Source organism: Pseudoliparis swirei, chromosome 6 (genome assembly GCF_029220125.1).
Source record: "Pseudoliparis swirei isolate HS2019 ecotype Mariana Trench chromosome 6, NWPU_hadal_v1, whole genome shotgun sequence".
NCBI lineage: Eukaryota > Metazoa > Chordata > Actinopteri > Perciformes > Liparidae > Pseudoliparis > Pseudoliparis swirei.
Genome location: NC_079393.1, coordinates 11,130,413 through 11,147,118, shown reverse-complemented (window position 1 = coordinate 11,147,118; position 16,706 = coordinate 11,130,413). Strand labels below are relative to the sequence as shown.

At 41.6% G+C, this 16,706-nt stretch overlaps 2 protein-coding genes and 1 long non-coding RNA gene across 6 annotated transcripts; 2 read left to right on the top strand and 1 right to left on the bottom strand.

Annotated features, from left to right (window-relative positions):
- The first annotated feature begins 1,192 nt into the window (after nucleotides 1-1,192).
- On the top strand, nucleotides 1,193-7,257 carry tph1a (tryptophan hydroxylase 1 (tryptophan 5-monooxygenase) a). Of its 2 annotated transcripts, none has more exons than XM_056417280.1 (11): nucleotides 1,193-1,387; nucleotides 3,982-4,116; nucleotides 4,262-4,445; nucleotides 4,537-4,637; nucleotides 4,724-4,791; nucleotides 4,884-5,080; nucleotides 5,168-5,303; nucleotides 5,392-5,518; nucleotides 5,612-5,707; nucleotides 6,103-6,236; nucleotides 6,343-7,257. In XM_056417280.1, the coding sequence occupies exons 1-11, from the start codon at nucleotides 1,298-1,300 to the stop codon at nucleotides 6,515-6,517; spliced, it is 1,443 nt and encodes a 480-aa protein (XP_056273255.1). In that variant the 5' UTR covers nucleotides 1,193-1,297; the 3' UTR covers nucleotides 6,518-7,257. The 2 variants fall into 2 exon arrangements, with proteins under 2 accessions (XP_056273255.1, XP_056273256.1); XM_056417281.1 differs by lacking the exon at nucleotides 1,193-1,387 and adding an exon at nucleotides 2,215-2,387.
- On the bottom strand, nucleotides 6,929-8,269 carry LOC130195640 (uncharacterized). Its single transcript, XR_008832102.1, has 2 exons — nucleotides 8,054-8,269; nucleotides 6,929-7,400 (listed from the first exon to the last, which is right to left on the bottom strand). It is a non-coding gene; the product is annotated as an uncharacterized LOC130195640 (long non-coding RNA).
- On the top strand, nucleotides 7,790-16,644 carry sergef (secretion regulating guanine nucleotide exchange factor). Of its 3 annotated transcripts, XM_056417283.1 has the most exons (12): nucleotides 7,791-7,979; nucleotides 8,198-8,336; nucleotides 8,985-9,137; nucleotides 9,757-9,851; nucleotides 10,025-10,085; nucleotides 10,168-10,281; nucleotides 10,384-10,446; nucleotides 10,795-10,953; nucleotides 11,054-11,220; nucleotides 11,655-11,792; nucleotides 12,977-13,013; nucleotides 15,579-16,644. In XM_056417283.1, exons 1-12 carry the CDS (start codon nucleotides 7,896-7,898, stop codon nucleotides 15,770-15,772), a joined length of 1,404 nt encoding a protein of 467 aa, XP_056273258.1. In that variant the 5' UTR covers nucleotides 7,791-7,895; the 3' UTR covers nucleotides 15,773-16,644. The 3 variants fall into 3 exon arrangements, with proteins under 3 accessions (XP_056273259.1, XP_056273258.1, XP_056273260.1); XM_056417284.1 differs by lacking the exon at nucleotides 10,168-10,281 and having other exon boundaries at nucleotides 7,790-7,979; XM_056417285.1 differs by lacking the exon at nucleotides 11,655-11,792 and having other exon boundaries at nucleotides 7,794-7,979.
- Nucleotides 16,645-16,706: the final 62 nt, after the last annotated feature.

The following is a 16,706-nucleotide window of genomic DNA, read 5'->3' as shown; positions in this document are numbered from 1 at the left end:
GTCGTATGTGTACAGATTCTAAAGCCCTCTGAGGTACATTGGTAATTTTGGATGGGCTATACAAAATAAAATGAATTTAATTGAATTAAATCTGAGAGCAGATCTCGATTCAGTTTCAGAGAGGAGGAAGTTCCCTTCACTGCCTCCTTTGTTGTGTAAGGCATCTGTCCATGTCACGAGGGACCCAGGCCAGGACCACCTGAGACAAACAGCATGTGTATCAGCCTCATGTATCAGTGCACTAGAGCTAAAGCTATACTGGCTGACAAAGACATCTCACCTGTCCTACTGGTGACTGAAGCTTAGAGAGAACGGTGGTGTTATCTGTTTAAAGTAATGAGGCCTCTTTAAGTGCAGTGCTCCCTCATCTTGATTCTGCTTGCAGAGACCCCCGAAGCATATTCCACTGATTGTCTTGATCTTATTAAAAGGCTCATGGTGTTAAAGGCATGGAAACATGCAGGTTATTTATGTTATGTGCACGAGAACCCAGAAGTGCTAACAGTGCAGAGGCTTTTGGAAGGGGTGCATGTTTGGATCTATAATGAGGGCAAGGCAAGTGTATTTGTACAGCACATTTCCACAAGGCAATTCAAAGGGCTACACATAAACCCATTAAAAGCATCAAAACATAATGCCAAAGAAAACAACATTTCAAAACATTAATTAAAACATTAAAAACAGTAAAACAAAAAATAGAATAAAAGTTAAAGGGCAGTTTAATAAATAAAATGCAGTATGCATAAATTAATTAATATCCTTGAATTTGGTTCAATTAAAGGCAAACAGAACTGTCTCCAGAAAAGCAGGTGGACTTGAATCCTTTAAACCGTGAGCTCTTCTTAGTCTCAAGGTGTCAACAAACTGGGAGAAGGAACTGCTTATTTCAACACGTGTTGTTACTTGATGGCACATTTATCCATAGTTGGTCTTAATTTTTAAAGGCATGTGAGTCTAACATAACAACATACACCAACAATAACTCGTGTTTTTTTATAAATATGTTCATGATGACATTGATTCATCTCATTGAAGCTTGTAAGAAAAGATAGTGTTGTTCCCCAATGACGTCATCCGTGCCTCTCTTTTTCCATTTGCTACTCTGGGTGAGATTATTGCCCCCCCCCCCTCCCTCCACACCCCCACACCCCCACACCCCTCCTCTTCCTCTCCGTAGTTAAATAGCAAGGCACGCATGCTTCTCGGGGTAGATAGCCCACTTTACATAGCGGGGGGTATTTAGATAAGCCACCTGAAAGAACTATATATACATCACATCATCTCGCAGCTCTTTATCATGTACTCAAACAAAAACGAAGGACCACGTCGAGGAAGATCGTTTGACTCCATGAACATTGGCTTTGAAGAAAAACTGCTGAACAATGAGGTAAGAGGTCCTTTGCCCTGTCCGGCGAGACAGCCAAGAAGGGGAAGAGGACTACTTTCTTTTATCGGCCCGGTTTGTCTGAATATATCAAACTTCACGTCGTCGTCAGAGGGTTAATTTTACTTTGCTGTGGTGCAACTTGCGCAATAGAGTTGAACATGGTTAAAAACTCCGAAGTTCAGAACTTGTCATAGGAGACTCATTATTACTCTCTGTACATGATTCTCTGGTTTTCACAGTTAAATGCCGAAGAGAGATAACCAGATCAACCTGCTGCATATGATGTGGTGTCTTCATTGCGCACACGGAAAAAGACATGGAGACATTTTCGAAAACGATGTTAAAATGTGTCTTTAAAAAAAAGTGCACTAAAAGCTGGACTACATATATGTAGGCCTATTCTGTTTAGCAAACCTCGTTAGATGCTCGTCGAATGTAGCTTCAGCAGGCAATCCGATTGTGCCTGTGACCTTCACACTTGTAGCCTACACATCTTATAACGGGGCTCTTTCTGAATGTCGGGACTTCTGCACGAATTTATTTTGAGAATAAAATAAGTTGTCTCTCACAATGAGGAAAAGAAAAAAAAGGTGTTCAATCGAGGTGTACCTATAGATGCCAATTTAGAATAATCACAATAACTTCTGTTTGTATATTAAAAACCATGAAAGCTGTGTCCAAGGTACATTTATAAAGAGGAAATAACTATTTGACAATGAACTCGTCTCGTGCGTAAAACCATCGCGCGCAGCGGTAATTAAACGCCGCCGTGCGTCTGTTGAGATCCCGATGCAGGGAGCTGATAGGATAAATGAGATTGCAGTAAGGCGATTCTTTGAGACAGAGAGGTGTTCATCTTCGTTAAACCGAGACGCAACGCGTGGACCCCGAGGAGCGTCCTGATCCAGTCTCCATATGGGAATGCTTTCAGGGATCCTCCCGAATAGGGTGCACCGAAAAGTGTTCTGCCGCGCTGTCTCACTGCTCACAGCGGAATATGGTAGGCAGCAATTTAATGAATCTAACACATGTATTCCCACAATCGGTTTAATCGATAAAACTGCGATATCATATTTAAAATACATAAAGTGCATTTGTAGTTACGCGATTGGAAAACAAACATAGTGTCTGAATCAGATGTATCCTTCGATTTAAATCCACGAGAACACGTTGCGTCCAGTCAAAACAGATTAGTGTGTCTGTGCCCCGGTCACGTGACAGTCCTGTTTCTCAAATCTCATGCAGGATTAGGAATTGTCCGCATGTACAGCGCGCGCGGACATGCGTCAACGTGAGAGCGCTGTTCGAGGTGCTGAAGCACAGAGGGGTTGGCCCTGCGGACACTAATCCCAGCCCTGTGCGTAACTAATGCTTCACTGAGACCCGTTTCATCCGAATGTAAAGAAACAAACACACTCAAAAAAACGATTCAAACCCTTCTTAGAGGTGACACATTTAAATATTGTTTGATACATTTAAATAAAGCAATTACAAAACGAAGATATTTATATTGAATGGGTGTAAACACAAAATGTAGGAATGCTTTCATTTATTAGATTTATTTAGGTTACACTCACAAAAACGATTCAAGCCCTTCTTCGAGGTGACACATTTAAATATTGTTTGATACATTTAAATAAATCAATTACAAAAATAGATATTTATATTTAATGGGTGTAACACAAAATGTATGAATACTTTCATTCATTAGATTTATTTAGGTTAGATGGTGTGCATATCAACTCAAAATAAATGTGTTTAATTGAGGACTACCCTTTGAGCATGCGCCAGCTGAGAATCAGTTGTTTACATGAGGTGAACACACTTTCAGGGCTGTACGGTGGTGTAGTGGCTAGCACTGTCGCCTCAAAGCCAGAGGGCCGTGGGTTCAATTCCCAGTCGGGGTGTTCCTTTCTGTGTGGATTTAGCATATTTTGTAAGTTAGTTAGTTTATATTTTGAGTTGGACAAACACAAATTAATTTAATTTAATGAATATCGTTATTTTATTTTAGATGTATTTGATACAAATGAGTTGGACTAACTTAATTACATTTTATTGCACTGATGTGCTAAATTTGAGTTGGAGTTGCATATAATTATTGGATGGAAAACCTGCCAACAATTTAATTGAGTTCATCCAATGAGTCATTTCTTTGAGTGCACGCGTTTCTTTTTCAGGGCGACAGGAGCATTCTCTGTGACTCTGACCATATTTACTTAGTTGTGCATTCACGTCATCACCTCCCCTAAGGTGGACACGTTGTGTGTTATTGACTCAAGTTAACCAAACCATTGTTCTTTAATTGTTGAAGGGTCACTGAAACTAAGCTGCACAGAATATGCTAATGAAGTGCTGTTTTCACACCACTGTTAAAGCTGGTGACACATTTCTAATAGTTTGCAATTAGTTCTTTTTTTAAAAAGTGGAATTTCCTTTCATTTGAGTTAAAATTAAATAATCACATATAGATTAAAAAAGTTGGTAAGAGTTGAATATCTCCTCAAATGACCATCAGAGACTATTGTTTGTTGAATGGAGATGATTTATTGCGCTTACACAAATGAAAATCTGTGTTTCGTTACCGTTTTCAGATAAACAAATCAACCTTCACAAAAATTGAAGAAAACAGTGAAAAGAAGAATACATCAGAGAAAGGGAGAGCAACAATTATCTTTTCCCTCAAGAATGAAGTGGGAGGACTAGTTAAGGCGCTTAAGCTCTTCCAGGTATGGACACAGTTATTAATGTATTCATTTGGAATACAGTGTCTACAATGTTCAACATGTTCATACCATTCATATGTCATCCATGTGAAATATATGTCTACCAGTAACTTGTTAACTTAAAAAGGATTCTCCATGTTTCTTGCAGGAAAACCATGTCAATCTCGTCCACATAGAGTCCAGAAAATCTAAACGACGCAACTCTGAGTTTGAAATCTTTGTGGACTGCGACAGCAACCACGAGCAACTGAATGAAATAATCCAGCTGCTCAGAAAGCATGTGAACGTGGTGGATATGGAGCCTCCAGATAACTCTTGTCTAGATGAGGAAGGTAAACGTAGTCCTGCAGATACTGTATTAGAACTGTATTATATTTGGCCGTATTATCAGCAAACAACTCATTTCCTCTTCTCTCTCCCCAGATATGTATGATATACCTTGGTTCCCAAAGAAGATTTCAGACTTGGACAAGTGTGCTAACCGTGTCCTGATGTATGGCTCTGAGTTGGATGCTGATCATCCGGTATGTAGGCACAATTCAGATAACAAAAAAATGCAAACTCGTTCAATGAACGCATTTTAAATGTTCTTCTATGACCTCTCCATCAGGGTTTCAAGGACAATGTCTATCGTAAGAGGCGAACATACTTTGCTGATCTCGCCATGGCCTACAAACAGTGAGTACTTGCTGTATATTTCAATGGGTCTTTTCTAAATATATATAAATATAATAAGTTAATATTCATATAATTATTCTCTCTTGCTGCAGTGGGGATATCATTCCTCGTATTGAGTTCACGGAAGAAGAAGTGAAGACTTGGGGAGTTGTGTTCAGGGAGCTCAACAAGTTGTACCCCACCCACGCCTGCCGGGAATACTTGAAGAACCTGCCACTGCTGACCAAATACTGTGAATTTCGGGAGGACAACATCCCTCAGCTGGAAGATGTGTCCCGCTTCCTCAGGGGTAGGTTTAACATCTTTGTTCCAAATAAAAAAATTGGAAAAATAAAACATCCTCACTTACTCATCTGCCTTTCAAATGTCTCATCAGAACGCACTGGATTCACCATCCGGCCGGTGGCGGGTTATCTGTCCCCTCGGGACTTCCTCGCTGGTTTGGCCTTTCGGGTTTTCCATTGTACCCAGTATGTGCGGCACAGCTCCGATCCCTTATACACCCCCGAGCCGTGAGTAATATGCAGTACTATATTTAGAAAAGGGAGTCAGTATTCATATAAAGCTTTGGGTCCTAATGGTTGGTTATCTTTCGTCAAGGGACACATGCCATGAGTTGCTGGGCCACGTCCCGCTGCTAGCCGAGCCCAGCTTCGCCCAGTTTTCTCAGGAGATTGGTCTCGCTTCGCTCGGGGCCTCAGATGAGTCGGTTCAGAAACTTGCCACAGTGAGTGACGCGGATCGAATCGACTTTAATTTCATATTTTAAACTTTTGACTTTTTCATAATTGTTTGCGTTTTATCGACTCTTATTTTACAGTGCTATTTCTTTACGGTGGAGTTTGGCCTATGCAAGCAAGAAGGGCAGCTGCGAGCATATGGAGCAGGACTGCTGTCATCTATCAGCGAGCTGAAGGTGAAACAGTTGGACCATACTGACTGTTAACAGTCGTCCTCCTGGTTATTTCTAACTGTACTAACCATAAATGTAATCTATACACCATCCTTCCAACCAGCCAAATCCATTAAATAATTATATTAAACACATGGAAAAGCAATAAGACAGATTTGGCTTTATTTGAACATTTTAAATCCTAAAGTGTCATTGTACATACTTGATAACAGACTACATTTCTCTTCTCATAGAACCGCTCTTTAATTTGAAACAGCTAAATACAGACAGATCCAATAATAATACATTTTATTTTATAAGGCGCCTTTCAAGGCACTTCAGGTCGCCGTATGACCCCAATGTGTGCTAGTGTTTACATACAAAGGTTCCAGCATCATAACAATGTTTCTCTATTACAGCATGCACTGTCTGGCAATGCAAGGATAATGCCCTTTGACCCCAAAGTTACATCCAAACAAGAATGCATCATCACAACATTTCAGGATGTCTACTTTGTGTCCGACAGCTTTGAGGAGGCCAAAGTCAAGATGAGGTGAGTTCAGAAATGTCTCGCGTTATATTCACAATAATACGAGTAGATCAAAATGATCTCAAAATCCCAAATACATCATTTAATAATAATATTGTGCTTCTTTCAGGGAGTTTGCCAAGACCATCAAGCGTCCCTTCACAGTTCGATACAACCCTTACACCCAGAGCGTGGATGTGCTTAAAGACACTCCCAGCATCAACAGCGTGGTGGAGGAGCTTCGGCACGAGCTTGACATTGTCGGTGACGCCCTCAGCCGCCTGAACAAGCAGCTGGGCGTCTGACTGCCCACATTCCAGTTGAAGTTATCCACCTGCAGTCCATCAACGCTCAATGTGTCACCCCCAAGCACCGCTGTAGAGATACTGCTTGTGTATCGCCCTTCGTCAGTACAATGAATGTGCACTTTGTTCAAACGCTATATTTCCCCCACTACACGGTGTATTGCTTATACAATTTACAGAGGCGTATTTTATGTTTAGTCACTGATATCAGTAAGTTGCACAAAACCAAGGAGCTGCTGAAGTGTTTTGCATCAGTTGTCTTTGGCCCAGTCGGCTTCTGACGCGCTTTCATGGTACTTTATTACCTTTAAATAAATCCCGGCTGTTACAAACACAGATGTGATTTCCCCATCCTATTGTTAACTCTGCTGTTGTATATTGTCATGTGAATGGTTTCGTATTTGATTTCAACCTTCTTCACATTTATTTAATCTTCCTCACTTCAGTGATGTGTATAAAATGTACCTTTGTTGTATTCTTTCAGTGTATTTATCATGTTCCTTTGTGTGTGCTGATGAAGAAAATTGTGAAAGTGATAATTGGTGTTATAAGAATGTTTTCTTGACCGACTTAGTCCATTCACCCTCACTTATTATATTTTACAGAGATGATTTTGAATACCTCCTCTTGGAAGTGAAAATAATTGTAGTGCCCCTTGAAATCAAAACATTATTTTTCTACTGTAAAGAAATATATACATTATGAGTAGGCTATGTATTAAAACATAAAAAAGAAATAAAGTATTGTGTCAAACAGTTTGTTACCTTTAGACTTAGTCACCTATTTATGTCCTGATGGTGGTGGTTTGGTTCTGGATACTTGACGCTGAGGAAGATGCTGATGCTGATGATCATGGAGAAGCAGAAGGATGACAGCGACGGCCCTGGAAGTGATGACAATTTAGTTATGTTAAGGCTGGAGTTTGTGTACCTAAAAATAATGATCCCTTGACTCAAAGGCAATGTAAAAATACATTCTGAAATAGAAATACACTGACTAAAATTGTTAGTGTTGGTGTCTTGGACACTGAATTAGTGACTGCTTCCATATGTTTGATACTTTTTTATTTAGGATAGAAAATCTTCATGTCAAATCAACAGTCGTCTATGTCCCACTGCCAGAATGTTATCACTTAAGTAGTTGTGTCCATCTAAAAGGAGTAACCTGATCCAATTAACACATTATAACAAGTAATGTCAAATATGTTAGTAATACAACTGTATTTCATTTAACACCCAGTTGCCAGTTAATAGTTTACTGTAACACCTTGTTCAAAGTAATGCAATCGAAATAACATGAAAAGTGCTCTATAAACAGAACATTTAGTCAAAGCTATATTCTTCAATTTCGACACAAAAACAGCCCGCTGCGATACAGCATGCTTCACGACAGTGTCGCAAATCATGATGCAACTTTACTGATGGAAACGAGCCCGCGGACGGAGTATTGTTTACACTCTTGGGTAAGTTCTTTATACTCCACCTTTAAGTGTGAACGTTGTGCATTTCTGACCGTGTAGTTATCTTAATAACTCACCACCAGCCGAGTGACCCACGCTATCGTCGTCCCACTTTTGCTGACGTAAGCTTAACAGTTAGCAAACTGGTTCTAGCAAGTGTAACGAAAACAAACCCCCTACCGATTAACGGGTAGTAACGTGACCAATGTCGTGTGCGTCAGGGGGCCAACAGCTCCGGGCAGCTGGCCCAGGGCCACGTGGAGGACCTGTCCGAGCCGCAGCGCCCTGACGCCGCTGCCCTCAAACACCGGGCTTTACGGGCTCTCAGCGGCGGCGGGGGTCACACGGCGGCCGTCACCGGTAGGTACCGCCTTTCACGGGGGGAACAAACAGTCCGAGGGAATTGTCAGGACTGTGTACAAAAGAAAAGACATGACGTCGTGTTGGTGTGGTGATGGAATACAATATATTTAATGAAAATGACCACGTGATTTTTACAGTCCTGCATTAATCCATGTGAAGGAAACAGAGGTCGCGTAGCGCCCCCTTCCGGGGAAAATAGATCCGCGTTAATTGTTGACTTTAATTGTTGTAAAGAGAGTTATTGGTGGATAGTAAATATGTCTTTTTATTTTCAAATCCTACATGGGATTATAAAACACCACAGTGTGTCACGCATCAAAAATATACAGCGAGTCCAATCCATACTGTGAGAAGAAAAACAGCATAACAAACATACATGTCTACTTAATTTTAGTTTGAACATTTCAAACAAAATTCCAAACAAATGATTGATCAAATAGCAGAAGAAAGAAGGAACATTGCTTATTAACAAATACATAATAAAATCCTTTGCCTTGTTTAAATGACTTTCTGGTTTTCTCTTTTAATCAATGATTTCCCCTTATCCACTAAGCTCCATGGAACTGTCTAATCTTAATGTTTTATACATGAATACACCTCGTTTGTATGGTCCCAAATGTGTGTGGTGTATCTTGTGTTGGACAGAAAATGGAGAGGTGTTTGTGTGTGGACAGAATCACAGAGGCCAGCTGGGACTTGGCCACAATGCAGATGTCTCAACTTTTCAACTCTGCCCCAGTCTGAATCAGAGGGTCACACAAGTCGTCTGCGGTTGGGATTTTACTCTTCTTCTCAATGGTGGGAACACTTTCATACCAGGAGTTTGCTTCTCTATTTTACACATGCACAAGAAGGATACATTTAATTTGCTATGATTAAAAGAATATACACTTTTATTAATCCCAAATAGTTAGTTCTCTCTTCGCATTTAACCCATCCTTTATTATTGAGCAGTGGCTGCGGGCGCGGGAAGCAAAGCGGGTGGTGCCTTGCTGCTCTGCTCAACACACTTGCAACCAATGGGGGGAGGGGGGCGGCGAATAAACAACAACCGTGTTGCGGGCCTTACCTCACTGAGCTAAAGCCGCCGCCGCCGCCGCCGCCGTAAACATTTACTCCAAAACAGGGATAATGGATAGAATAGAATGCCACTTAATTTATCCTTTAGGGACACTCTGGATGTCACAGCAGTCATGAATGGGAAAGGTCATAAATAAACAGCATTTATGTAATAATATACAATCGTGTCCAAGTTCCACCATTTACGGTCATAACTCGCATGAAAACAAAAACAAAAGGCTGAATTGCCAACGCATTTTGTGCAACTGATTGCAGTCATACAACTGTTGCATATTATGTAATATATACATACATATATATATATATATATTTGTTGTTGTTAATGTCACATTGACAGATTGTGGTCGAGTATTAGCATGTGGCTCCAACGCTTACGGACAACTCGGTGTTGGACAACACATCACACACTCGGCAGATTTACTGGTCATTGAGGTGAGTAGCGTGTATTTCGCGGACTGCAAAGAACACAATGCAACAATGAAATGTTTCTAATCTATCAATCTAATCAATCCTGAGTGATTCAAATTCATACAAACCAACTTCACTTCATGACCAGTTTGGTCAGTTCCTTTTGAAGCTGATGTCACTGTGCTGCTTGTACTCAGAGTCTGGAGGAGCCCGTTGTGAGTGTAGCAGCAGGACTCCGACATTCGCTCGCTGTTACTGGTAAGTTTGCAACAAAAACTTCATTAGTTGGTTTTCATTTGGCAGTCATCTCTCAAATCGTTCTATTCTCCTCTGCCCTCAGACTCAGGCTGTGTATATCAGTGGGGTAGTGGTCTTTTCAGTCATGCTAAGAGAGCCCTCGGTCCACGTTCTGTCCCCTCACACCTCAGCTCTCCGGTGCCCTCTCTGGTACCAGGTGACTGAAATGAAAAAAGTTTCAGAAAAGGATGTTTTTAGGCATTCCGTGATTTACAGTGACGCTGATGAACGTGTCCATATACTTGTGCATGTGTTGCAGGTTTGGATCAGAAGATCTCACACAAGGTGACTGCAGGCTTGGCTCACTGTGTGTGCCTTACAGGTTTGGCCCCTGCGTATATGACTCTTTATGCTGTATTCATGTCACGTTTGGTTTATTTGGCATAATAATGCGCTTTTGACTAAGAAAAAAAACTTCTATATCAGCCTGGAAATTACAAAGACATGTTTGAATGTAGATTCCACAGAGGTTTTAATGTAAAATAGTATTATTGTAGGCAACAAATAAGATGTAAAGAACAAAACATGCTTGATTGGATGTCGGCTGCCAAGTCTGTAACCTTCTTTTCGTCAAACTGTCCTGTAATTAGTTGACCAGCAATGCCCAATTACTGCGCTGCCTTTTCTGTTGCTGCCCTGAAGAATAATGTTGATCCTGTCATGTGTGCAGGAGACGGTGATTTATTTCTGTGGGGAAGCAACAAGCGTGGCCAGCTGACCACGACGGAGCCCTTCCTGTCCTCTCCAACGCTTGTGAAGCGCTCACTGCTGGGTGATGAGAAAGTTATCAATGTGTGGAGCGGCTGGACACACATTGTCGCTCAAACAGGTGAAACATAACAATGCATTTTATGTTTGTGATGCTCATCAGTTTGAACAGGATTTAAAGGACCGTTGACTCGTATGAACATGGTCATCATTCATTTCAGAGAGTGGGAAAGTGTTCACATGGGGCCGAGGTGATTATGGACAGCTGGGCCGACGAGCATCAACCAGTCAGAACTCAAAGCTGCCATCGACCGATCCTTCAGGAGAGGGGGGGAACCAGGAAGCTCGCCTCCCTGCGGAGGTTAAAGTCCTCCGTGGAGCGACACAGGTAAGAGTGTGACACCTGCAGACTGAAACACCAAGAAGGCATATGACACATGTTTATACATGCAGCGTGTTTTAGATGACGTGTTATCAATATGAATTATATGCTGCATTGTTTCTTATTGTTGTGGCTCTCGCCCTCGTGTTTTAGCAGAACATGTCAATGTTACACCAGCAGGGGGCAGTAGGCAACCATAAATAAAACAAAGGTTTTATTTGTGTGAGGCTAGACACAGTGTGACTCAATGAGAGCCAAGCACACTAAGAGTAGCTTCTTAATAATTCACATCAATACTTCTGTCGTGTGGAGCGCACACTTACTGCCAGAGGACAACTTGCATTTAGTAAAGGCAAAGATACCTTCTCTCATAAGGGCAATTATGTGAGAGCATTGTGGTTGCAGCAGTTAATCTGAAGCCTCAATGGCTTGTTTTGTAGGAGATCGTTGCCAATAAAGTGGATGTCTGGGAGGGACAAGGGCAAGCTCTGGATCATTCCTCCACTGCGCTCATGATCCTTGCAGCAGCACTGGCATGTGTCACGACGTTGTCACCTCGTGTGCGTGTACAGCTAAAGGCAAGATGGATTAGCTGCTGGGTTTATGAATCGCTCAGGCCCCCCCCCCCCATGTTGCTCCTACTAACGCTGTCGTGAGTCAACATTTATTAAACTCACTTTTTTTACGAGGCCTATGAACGTTACTGGAGTAATACATTATTACCTGTCAGCGGTTCAGGGATCAATGCGTCGCTTTCTACTTATGGCCTGCCGACGTATGCTCAACAAAAACAAAAAAACATTGCTTCAATAGTTCAAAAGGAATTTGCAAGGACATACACTACCGTTCAAAAGTTTGGGGTCACTTAGAAATGTCTTTATTTTTCAAAGAAAAGCACTGTTTTTTCAATAAAGATAACATTAATCACAAATACACACTATCCATTGTTAATGTGGTAAATGACAATTCTAGGTGGAAACGTCTGGTTTCTAATGAAATATCTCCATAGGTGTATAGAGGCCCATTTCCATCAACTATCACTCCAGTGTTCTAATGGTACATTGTGTTTGCTAATCGCCTTAGAAGACTAATATCTGATTAGAAAACCCTTGTGCAATTATGTTAGCACAGCTGAAAACAGTTATGCTGGTGATATAAGCTATACAACTGGCCTTCCTTTGAGCTTGAAGTTTGAAGAACAAAATTAATACTTCAAATATTAATCATTATTTCTAACCTTGTCAATGTCTTGACTATATTTTCTATTCAATTTTCAATTCATTTGATAAATAAAAGTGAGTTTTCATGGAAGACACGAAATTGTCTGGATGACCCCAAACTTTTAAACGGTAGTGTATATATATATATATATATATATATATATATAGCTGTCATGAGGAGATGGGGGGGGGGCATTAATTAGTTAAAGCTCTTAGTCATTAAAGGCAGGCACATGAGTTGCATTAACTCTTCTGGTGTGTTCCTGCTTTGTGTGTAATAGTTTCTTGCCTTGCTTTTATCTTGGAGCATCTAATTTATTTACAGACACCATCTTTGTTCGGTGCACTCATGTTGCATGCAGTTTTGAATCAAAGTTGGATGATTACGTCTTAACACATTTTATTTAAGTTTCAGAGAATATTGGTTACAGAGTACCTCAGTATCCATGTTGGCATAACACATTGTGGATATGACAGTCTTTAAATTGTCGGTCTGCGTTCAACACACATTTAAAACATATTTCAAATCTTTTTCTGGACAGATTGCATGCGGATCGGAACATAACCTTGCCGTTGTAGGTGAGTGTATTCCCTCCAAAATATTCTTACATTTTCTTTGATTTTCTTCTCATTGTCTTTTTGATGTTGTTTTCAAAAGCTGATGTATTTACCTGAATCAGAACCTGTAATGTTGCCGGGAAATAGACAAGCAAATGCTTGTCCTCGAACACAACACACAACTGCCTTGGAAAGATTCATCAAGGTGGAGCGTCGTCTGAGAAATCAAGAATATTGAGTTCAATAAGTGCAGGAGCCTGAAACCAGAGTCTCCACTGGTGCCCTGACATGACTCTGGCTCTCACTCAAGAACAGAAACGGGAATACACATTGAATCAAAGAACAAGCGAGGGTCTAATACGTTACAGTTTAACATGAATGTGAACGATTAATCATTCTGGTGGCGCTGCAGAGGATTTCTGAGGTCAGTTCATTGCTCTGTGTTCTTTGCATCAGGGAGTAGCTTTAGCAGGGACAGAGGGGTATCATGGACACACAATTACCCCAACAGGCCTGCAAAAGAGCAGAAATTAACACACACACACATTTACAGGGATTTTTCAAATTTTTGCCGAGCCGTCTCCCTTTGTCCACATAAGCAGAGCATAGATATTGCAGCTGCACACATTGCTGACATGATACTAAACAAACACATGTGGGTGTTTGCGTTTCCTTATCGCCTTCACAAGGAGGTTCAATGTGCTTTGAGGCTTTCCAAAAGTCACCAGCTTGCAAATACTCACCACCTGAAAATATTTATGAAGTAAAATCGTTTACATTAATTATTAACACTGACCCACTTTATTTTTATTTTTACATCGGCATGAATATAAGTCCTGCAGATGAAAAGTGAAGCGCACACGCAGGGTTCCGTGACAGAGGAAATGCCGGCCACGGCTGATGTTTCTTGGAGCAAATGGCCGTCTGCTTTTAATGTCCTGACCAATCTGAACGCTTCACTGGAATTGCCACTATTATCAGGAAGCCGTGGAGGCCGAGTGTCCGACACAATGTCAGTTTTCACAAAGCATCGCTCCGGGGATGCGATGACAAAGCAGAACCAGGAAGTAGAGAGCTCATGAGAACCTCCTGCACCCGGGCTCTCCTCTTGTCCTCATGTCGCGGTGGCCGAAGCAGTGAAATGGCAAAACAGGATTTGGGAGCCGAGACCTGAGTGCTGCTATTTCTGGTGGAGAGGAACGGAGAGGAACGGAGAGCATTGCATGCTGCTCATGATATATGTTGCTCGCTCAGACCTCTGCCCATTTGCACCCAAGCGTTCTCCTCATGTATGAAATTCATCAGCACGGTCTGACGTGGGAGATGCTGTGGTCATCCAATCTGAGAAAAGATGTTTGTTAATGTGAACATTTTGAACCGTACATAAACACCTGAGATCAGATCCAGTTTTTTCCCGTTTGTTGTTTTATGATCAGTCGTCACTGTTGTGTTAACTAGGTGTGAGATTTTAAACTGCCGAATGCTGAGTGTGAAACCAAATGACAGGACTTGCTTACAAGGAAATGGATTTTGGCTTGAGTGTCTCCATGTCGATCCTTTTTGTTGTGCTGAATATTTTCCATGGCACTTTGTTGTCATGGAAACACTGATGTGTGCTGTCCTCCAGTCAGTGAGTCCATGAAACTAAGCACAGAACCAAAATACGTCTTTTCCTCCAGGGAAGGAACCATGGCAACACATTGAGCTTCCAAATAAATGAGAACCAGGATGTTTACTTTGATTAATTCTGATCAAATTCCAGTTCTAAATACATGTATTATCTTAACCCTTGTGTTGCCTTCGGGTCATTTTGACCCGATTCAATATTTAACCCTCCTGTCGCCTTCGGGTCAATTTGACCCGATTCAATGTTTAAAGTCTGTGTTCTTTCGGGAGTCAACAAACAAACATAAAGTACCTCACACTTAAACTTGGAAAACAATATTAATTCTAATAATTTTCTGGAGATTTTAATAGCTGGGGTCATATTGACCTCAAGGGTAAAATATGTTAGTAAATATAAAGGTAACAGGAGGGTTAAACATTGAATCGGGTCATATTGACCCGAAGGCGACAGGAGGATGAAACATTGAATCGGGTCAAATTGACCCGAAGGCAACACAAGGGTTAAATGACGAAAGCACATGTGTCACTTGGCGAATCCAAATCTTCAATGCCTCCGGTTTTCAGGGACGAGCTGAGAGACAAAGAAATCCCTCGATGAAAGAAATTACGAGATGGCATGAAAGACACAACTGCATGATGGGGAAAGATCTGAGATGTGTTATCCTTGAGAAAGCAAGCTCGCTTCTGTTGCCATGGGAATGGAGCCTGTTAGGTAACTGTGTTGCCATGGCACTGTGTCCTCCTGATGCAGACCTGACCACACCCACTAACAAGCTCACCAGCTGTGAAAAGCAGGGAGTCTTTACTGCTGTCAGAGAGAGAGAAAGAGAGAGAGGGGGGGGGGCACACTTCTGTTTTTTTTTCTTTTTTCCTCAGGCTACTAATTTTAGCGTACATGGTCTGCTGCCCCATCCCCCTCTTTTGTCAACTCCACTGACCCATGACCCCTCTCCTTTCCAGACGGGCGCCTCCTCTCCTGGGGCTGGAACGAACATGGGATGTGTGGCGACGGTTCACAGAGCGACGTCTTTCAGCCACAGCTCGTTTCTGGTCTCAGCCCTCTTCTCATTGGCTGTGGAGCTGGACACTCTATGGCAACGTGCGCTGCGACAACTGACTCGAGACAAAACTCTGCAACGACTCCACCTCACTAACCCCGGGAACGTTTATCCATTAGGAGTCCATCGGAGACGAGAAACACAGAATGACTGATTATTCTAAGTGCCTTACACTATCGGCTTCCAATAGGCTACCTGAGCTCCTTGAATAGATTAGGCTTCAAACTGCTACTGTCCTAATTGGTTGGTCGGAAAAAGGCTGAGTTACGTTACATGTGGACAGAAGTCATCATTTCTCTGACCAGCCTGTCACTTTGATGGACGCCATTGGTGCCGATGGCTTTGCCGGACCCGGCCTCGCCTGTAGCTCCCGGTCCACCGGCCCTGCTGGTCTTCCAGAAGGAAGCCGTTGTGGATCATGTGAGGAATGGGCTCGACTGGTGCAGTAGCTCCATCTTCCCATGTCAGCAGTTTTATTGCTGTGATCTTGAGGGTCAGAAAGCAGTCAATCTGTAGACTAAGATTCTTACTGAAAATCTCTCGGTCATCTCATGATTTAACATTTACACAATTCCAAAGAGTGAATTTTAGTTTGATAACGGTCCATCACTTGTTGATGTTTCGTGTAATAACTTAATGATGTTTGCCTCCTTTGCACCACTATCATACTGTATCCTACTTGTTCCCTCTTGGGGGGAATTTGTCCTCTGCATTTGACCCAACATACATATTTACATGCTGTGGGCGACCGCAGTGCAGCACCCGGGAGTCTAACTGCCAGTGTTGTGGTCAACGGCAGGACTCGGAATATTGATGCAAAGTATTAACATTTTTTTATTTAATTGTTTTTATTGAATTCTTATTTATACAAATTCTAGATATAGAAAAGACATCTGCGTTAATAAAAGTGCATGTGCTTATACCTGGATTAGTTTGAAAGAATAAATCAACACTCTTTGAAAAATGATCATTTCTGTGTTCTTGTTTTTTTTATTTATCACTATTAATTGTACAAGCCTGAACTGTATCG

What these genes read in the sequence shown, in the direction of transcription:
- sergef (XM_056417283.1), top strand. Translation starts at nt 7,896, where the DNA reads ATGCTTCACGACAGTGTCGCAAATCATGATGCAACTTTACTGATGGAA. An exon ending in GGTGCCCTCTCTGGTACCAG is followed by an intron (nt 10,282 to 10,383) that starts GTGACTGAAATG and finishes CATGTGTTGCAG; the next exon opens with GTTTGGATCAGAAGATCTCA. An exon ending in ACATAACCTTGCCGTTGTAG is followed by an intron (nt 13,014 to 15,578) that starts GTGAGTGTATTC and finishes TCTCCTTTCCAG; the next exon opens with ACGGGCGCCTCCTCTCCTGG.
- tph1a (XM_056417280.1), top strand. Translation starts at nt 1,298, where the DNA reads ATGTACTCAAACAAAAACGAAGGACCACGTCGAGGAAGATCGTTTGAC. An exon ending in CCCTTATACACCCCCGAGCC is followed by an intron (nt 5,304 to 5,391) that starts GTGAGTAATATG and finishes TCTTTCGTCAAG; the next exon opens with GGACACATGCCATGAGTTGC. An exon ending in CATCTATCAGCGAGCTGAAG is followed by an intron (nt 5,708 to 6,102) that starts GTGAAACAGTTG and finishes TCTCTATTACAG; the next exon opens with CATGCACTGTCTGGCAATGC.